Below are 7,184 nucleotides of genomic sequence, written 5' to 3'. Positions count from 1 at the left end.
ACTTGATTTATTATGATACTATGGAAGCCTTCCTGAAGATCTCTTTACCACCTTTTGGCAAAGCTCCAAAAGCAGGTTATCGAACTGGCTGTCACCATCAAACCAGTCGATCACAGCTTCAGAGTCACCCATCGTCTGGATCTGGCGAATTTACTTTCAAGAAAGAAGTATTATTTAGAGTGATAAAATTAAATTATTATCATTAATAGACAAAATTCATATTTATTCCTTAAGCTGGTTTCACTATGTAGTAAAATGTGGGGATATCCGCCTTGTTCCATGAAAATTTTCCACTCTTTGTACCAAGAATTTTTCTCTGTCTATAATTTTAAAATACTTCACCAAACATCATATTAGAAAATAGAGAAATAATAAAAAAAAATTCCACTTTGTAATGAGAACTTTCGTCTGTCTATAATTTTAACATATTTCATTTGTCCTAATAGGAAAAGCTTAACATCATATTAGAAAATTAGAAAATAGAAAGGAAAAAATGTCACAGAGATTCATACACATAAATCAATTACAAATATATAAGACATAACACATTCATTTCCACATCTAGATCATGATTTCAACTCATAACATAGGAATCAAGAGCTTATAAAAATGACACTGGGGAACTTACAACAACATATGGAAACATTACTTCCAACACCCTGGGTTAAATGAATCTGTGATATTTTTTCTGATATGGTCATCACTAACACTCATATCAACTTTGAAATCTCATGGTTTCGCTCTTTTCTTCACCACACTTTCGAGCTTCCCACTTGATCCAGTATAGGCCCGATACCATATTAAAAGATAGAGAGAGAAATCATAGATATTCATACACACAAATTACATTTTGATATTTTATTAATAACATCAGTTGTAAATATATAAGACTTAACATAATGACCTGGACACATCTAGATTATGACTTCAATTCATAACATAAGAATTAACAGTTTCTAGAATGACTCCTGGGAACTCACAACAACACATAAACATTACTTCCAACCCATCCTAACCTAAAGATTTTGTGATTCTCAAAATCAAACTATGATTTCTCAAAAAAAAAAAATTGAAATATACTAAGTAGATCCTAACCAGAAGCATCTATTTCTATTATGTCTCCAATTACCATGTGGGATTCGAACGCCTTAGCCTTTCATCTGAAATTGTTTCATATTTATAAAATATTAAATAACATGGTGAAATTTGAGATATCTATCAGCATTAATAATGATTCTTATATTTGGGGTTTACAGATTTAATTCATATGGATGGGATATGAAATGGCTTAATGAAATTTAATAAAATAGGAAAAGACTTAGTAAAATGAGAAATGTACATCCAGATTCTTATTTTTTATATTTTGGGTTTCAAGAATTTTTTTTAAATAATATATACGTAACCATGGTAGATTTTCAATCCATTCTAAGCTTAGCTATTTTATATTTTGGGTCGTAAGCTCTTTCAAGAACTAAAAAATATGTCACCAATCTAGGGTTTCGATCCCTTCAAAACATTTATGTAGTATCATTAAAATACATAACCAACTGCAAAAGAGGAAAGCGGAGAAAGAAAAGGAGAAAGTTTAATTATTTTAAGTTGGGTTATTTTCTTGGGGGATTTGGTGAAACCTTTTTCCCAGATTTGTAAATTGATTTGATACGTAAAACAATTAAATTACGCTGAAAAATATTGTCATATAAAGCAAAAGAGGAGTATAACTAATCTAAGTTTCGGTTATTTTGAGCAAAATTTTGGTGAAACAGTTTTCCACAAAATTGTAAAATAACCTAATACGTAGAAAAATTTAAACAGCGTTGAAAGAAAATCCATGTTTATTGATTTACAGCTGGATAAGAGTTCCGAGAAAAAACCTACCGCCCAGAAAAGCCTCTTGTCCTACCTCTGGAATTGGAGCGCAGAAAATGTTTTTAGATGACAATCTAATTTGTGCCTTTAACACTATTCGGTAAAATTTGAAATTGTCGGTTGTGATCTCTAAATTCTTTTTATATATATTTCTTATACGTCGGTTAAAAAGGTCTTCCAGATCCTCTTTCAATTCGTACACATAACATCGTTTACCACGCCATAGTAACTAAGTTGGAAATACTGTGAGCTTCGAACTTCTTACCTTCGCATTCGAGCTGCGACTCCGAATTTTATATTAAATTTATACAAAGCAATATTTGAATCGAAAATTAGAGTAATTTTTTTAAATCTGTATTTGTTTGGTTCAGAGTTTGTTTTTTTAAATTAAAGTAATAAGTTAAAGTTTTAAGAATTAGAAGCATTTAGTAGGAGTGAAAGTCTGCTCTTTTAAGGACCACCAACAAGGTAATTCCAGGTGATATGTTTTCCTTGAATAACAGAGAGGAGTTGGGTAATTTCAGGTGACTGGTTTTTTTTGAATAAGGGACTAGTCAGCCAGTGCTGTCCTTACTACTGATTTGACAACTTAATTATGATAGATTTTCCACTATCTTCTGAAAAAACAAAAATAAATTAGACTAATCCCTTACTTATGTTGCATAGTTCATACCATTATCTATATAATCTCTAAATGCACCATCATAATACAACATTACATATAAGCCACCCAAGCAACTAAGGATTTCAATATCAAATCTTTTCTTCACATTTATTTTATATTTCACAATTTTCCTAGATTTCAATATCAAATCTTTTCTTCACATCTATTTTATATTTCACAATTTTTTTTTATATTTAAAAGAATTGGTAAATACAGTTGATTATATAGTTGGGATCAGTACCTATATAATCTTTCAATGCACTAACCACAACAAAAAAAACCCACAAATAGCCTAACCAAGTTGCTATTTTTATAATCTTTAAATGCACTATCCAAATAATAGATAAGTTAGATATATAACAATATAATCACATTTACTTTACATTCTCAAAAACACAAACTAAACTTAGCAAATTAACAATGATTTAAATATAAAACAGTATAATCACAATTACTTTACATTTTCAAAAATACAAACTTACCAAATTATGTCAGGAGATTATAATTTATATATACAATATTGAGAAAACTTGGACCTCAAGAGATTATAATTTATATATACAATGTCGAGAAAACTCGGACCTCTCCATTACTGTTTGATTTGAATTGTGGCAGTGCAGGATGATCAAACTTCAAAGAACCCAGTGCTTTACAAAGCATTATGTAATGAAAAGCGCGGTAGTCATGTGGATCATAATTCAAGTGCAGTGACGTTTGTCATACCATGAACAGTTCACGTAGCATTGATGAGTTCGATAACGGAACGGAGAGGTTGTTCCATGGAAAATAGGTCCAAATTAATTTAAAAAATATTTATCATAAATAAATCTCATTCAGAGTAAATTTACAGTACTTCAACATATGAAATTTCTGTGCAAAAAGCACGTAGGATTGAAGCAATAATTGCAAAACAAAGAATCGATAATGAATGTCTTCCTATCAAATCTCTAAGCTACACAAAGACTAGCATACAGAAGAACCATGCGGACCGACAAACGCAGCTTTTCATCAATACACTGCTTATCGGAGCAACAAAAGGGTTTCTATATACACACAATGTTTCAAATTGCATCACAGAAAAAGTACAAATCAACCATCCGTTCTGCCCTTCCCGTCATACCTTTCGTTGTGCTCTCTGTAACAAGATACAGAGCTGATTCAGCCCCTCTCTCTCTCCATGGATAATACCTATGAACATGCTGCTGATCATGTAAATAAAACAAAACAATTAGACAATCAACTGACCCCTAAAATGAGAGGAGATTTCCATCTCTTTCAATGTGTTATTGAAGTCACAGCTGGGCTATGGTTCTTCAAAGATCTGAGTTGCTCATACTGTTTTCCCCAACGTATTTGAGCATATTACTCCAATAATTTCCACCATCCTCATGAGAATTCTGCATCTCTGACCAGGAAGAGGACCCTGATATCATGTGTGTTGTGGATGCTGTAGGGGCCATTGTCTCCACATTCTGCTGCTTTGTAGTCTCAAGACTAAAATCCAAGAAAAGGTCTGGTGGAAGCCCATATCCATTAGCGCTTATAGTATCGCCTCTCATGCCATTCTGAGAGTTCTGAACAGGTGAGGCATCCTGAAAGATGTCGGAGGTGTCATTGAATATGTTAGGAGAGGAGGTCGTGGACACAAGTGCAGGTATAGATTCTGGATTATTGTTCTTGGAAATGCCAAATAATTGCTCCTCAGGCCACAGTATTGGACTCCTTACAAGTTGATCAGTGCTCAGAGAGTTCTTGTCCTGGCTTCTTGAATGCTGCTGAACTAAGGCAGCTGAAGCATTCATCAAATTGTGATAGCCCTGATCTTGCAGAAGAGCCTGGCTATTGATTTTTGTGGTAGAGTCATGGCTACTAGGCACATTACTTTTATTACTATTGTTGTTGTGATGTTCCTCTCTCAAGGTATGAAACGCATCATGTGAAGAAAGAGTAGAAGTGGGTGATGAATACTGAGTCATCGAAGGGCCATTGAGGGGCAAAGAGCATGCAGACATTTCTGCAGTATTCTGCGTTTGGCTCTGCAAATTTTGCATAATCTGAGCGGCTGGAACTTGCAGCTGGTCCATAATAAGCTGGGCTGCTAATGCATTAGAATCTGATGATCCCAGATTCTCAGAATTTAGTGCCCAATTAGCCTGAGGCATGACAGAATTCATGGCATCGGGCATATTGCAGAAGCCTGAATCCCCGAGCTGATTCCTCAAGTAACTCATCAGATGATCGGCTTCCATTGTAGAGCTCTGACCGTGAGAAGCCTGCTGTATCATGGCTGCTGATCTGTAGGCTGCAAGGACCCTCAAATAGTCTGTAGTCACAGCTTCCAGTCTCGCCCTTTCCCACTGAGCAGCCATGTGGTTTAAGCTAGCAGGAGCCAGCAACTGACTCATGTTGGAGAAATTGAAGAGATCAATCCTCGGCCTGTGAGTCACAGGGTCGATTCCCATCTGCAGGAGGCGTTTCTTCAAATGGGTATTCCAGTAATTCTTTATTTCATTATCTGTCCTTCCTGGAAGATGTGATGCTATTGCAGACCATCTGTAAAACACATAAAAATTCCTCTCACAGTCAGCTAAACAATCAAAACCCAAAACAGAATTCTGAGAATTTAAGAACAGATTGACCTCCATAATCTTAAAAATTGACAACAGCGTGACCTTACTTGTTTCCCAGAACACCATGAAGCTGAATTATCGTCTGCTCTTCTTCAAATGAAAACTTCCCTCGTTTTATATCCGGTCTGAGGTAGTTCGTCCATCGCAATCTGCAGCTCTTCCCACATCTCAGCAGTCCTGCATATTCATAAAACTCTCATATTTAGCTTGCTCCCATCTATCTAGAATCCAGGCATGCTAACAAAATTGTGTTCATATTTATAAACAAAAAGACTTTGTGCCTCAGTCCACTCCTATGGGGATTGAGATGATCTGTTAACTTGCATGTCTGTGAATTGAATCAAAATAGTGTATTAAATATGAAAAGTACCAAGTTGTGTACTGAATGAGATATTTATATTCAGGCCTCTAAAAGATGCATTGAATGACATGGTGCATTAAATGACAACAATATAATAGATCCATTTAAATGTCAGTGGAGACTCATTTAAATGTGCGTGAGCTAAGAGGTACATTAATGACAATAAGATTTCATCAATCTATAAATCTAGAGATGCGATTTAATAGTCTTCTACTGCACTCAGATCATCAAATATGCAAAACAAAAAGGTTTCCAAACAGACTGAGATCATCAAAAATGCATATTTAGTAATGGATTCTTAAACATCTTGCGATATATATATATTAGTATATATATCACTTCTAAATAATATGAGAGCTATCTTTAGATGGGGCTGTACAGGCATTCTTCTTCAAAATACCTGCATGTTTAGGAAGTGTACGCCAGCTTCCATGGCCATGGCGTTGAATATAATCAGTAAGCTTCTGGTCTTCCTCGGGTGTCCAAGGACCCTTCTTTAAACCATCTTTATCACAACAAGGTGCACGCCCCATAGAGGCTTCTCAAATCACCCCTCTGCAATGCAATTAATTTTATATTTCGCACTGGCGAACTTCAAAACCTAAACTTAAACAACGTTGTGCTTACTGCACATTCAATTTCTGATCACCAATGAGCTCTGGGAACCTCGTCCCCTTCAAGAATCAGAAGAAAATAAAAAACTATATGCACACTTTTGCATCCAAGGAGCAAAACCAGTACTCCAAAACTGTATCAAATTCTCAAGTTTCCTACGAGCACTCAGGCATTAAACATGAAACCAGACCAATCTCATCAATTGCCATGAGCCCACAGGACTTCAAATATCATGGTGGGGGGCGTTTCAGAAATTCCTTTCAGTTGGGTTTTGATCAAACAAAGAAGTGAAACAAGAAAAAGAAAAACGAGTTTGGTATTGTGTTACTAATCGTTTGGTATGGGCGGGCCTCGGGGGCGTATATAGGCTCATGGATGTGGGAAGTCAACTCTCCATAAAGCTATCAGCCTTGCTGGGAAGAAATTAGCGACCGGCCAGAACAGTCGATGTCACGTGTTGGGCTACGAGAGTTGGGCAACGTGTCCAGCCTCCTTCTACAATAATTGTAATGGCTAAATTACCCAACGAAAAATGAATATGAACGCAGGAAGAAACGCAGAAAAAACCAGAGACATAACAAACAAATATAATTTATTAAATCTATTCACTTGCCTGGCCATATTTTTACTTCCTCCTCCATTACTTTATGTGTTTTTTTTATTTTTTCAAGCCGTTGACGATGCATCCGCTCTAGAAATGGGGAGCGTTAAAAGTTACTTAACCCAATACGTTTCCTGCTTTCTTCTCCGCATCGACAAGTGCCCCCTCCAATATCTACCGAACCAATAAAGAAATTCTTCGGTTCCCTCCTTTGCCCCCAACATCTTCCCTGAAATCTGTGAGAGCTTTTTCTTCGTAAACCAATTTTTTAAATTCTCTTCTCATCCCACGCAATAACCTAATTATCTCACAGCAGTCAAACACACAGGTTACATGAATGGATTGTTACTTATTAACTTAATTATTATTGTGTACCAAATCATCGTGTTCGTAATCAAATCTATTCGAGTCCCTATATTCGATATATTCAATGAAGTGTGCATC

General features: G+C 35.6%; 1 protein-coding gene across 1 annotated transcript; it reads right to left on the bottom strand.

Moving 5' to 3' along the window:
- Positions 1–3,330: 3,330 nt before the first annotated feature.
- On the bottom strand, positions 3,331–6,483 carry LOC149232896 (uncharacterized). The gene is made up of 3 exons (XM_089376599.1): positions 5,925–6,483; positions 5,211–5,340; positions 3,331–5,086 (listed from the first exon to the last, which is right to left on the bottom strand). The coding sequence occupies exons 1-3, from the start codon at positions 6,055–6,057 to the stop codon at positions 3,847–3,849; spliced, it is 1,503 nt and encodes a 500-aa protein (XP_089232725.1). The 5' UTR covers positions 6,058–6,483; the 3' UTR covers positions 3,331–3,846.
- Positions 6,484–7,184: the final 701 nt, after the last annotated feature.

Source organism: Pinus tabuliformis, chromosome J, assembly GCF_031772625.1.
Source record: "Pinus tabuliformis cultivar Carrire ecotype Pingquan chromosome J, CPIR1, whole genome shotgun sequence".
In the NCBI taxonomy this organism is placed as follows: Eukaryota; Viridiplantae; Streptophyta; class Pinopsida; order Pinales; family Pinaceae; genus Pinus; species Pinus tabuliformis.
The sequence above is the reverse complement of the archived record's forward strand: the minus strand, read 5'-3'. Positions and strand labels throughout refer to the sequence as shown.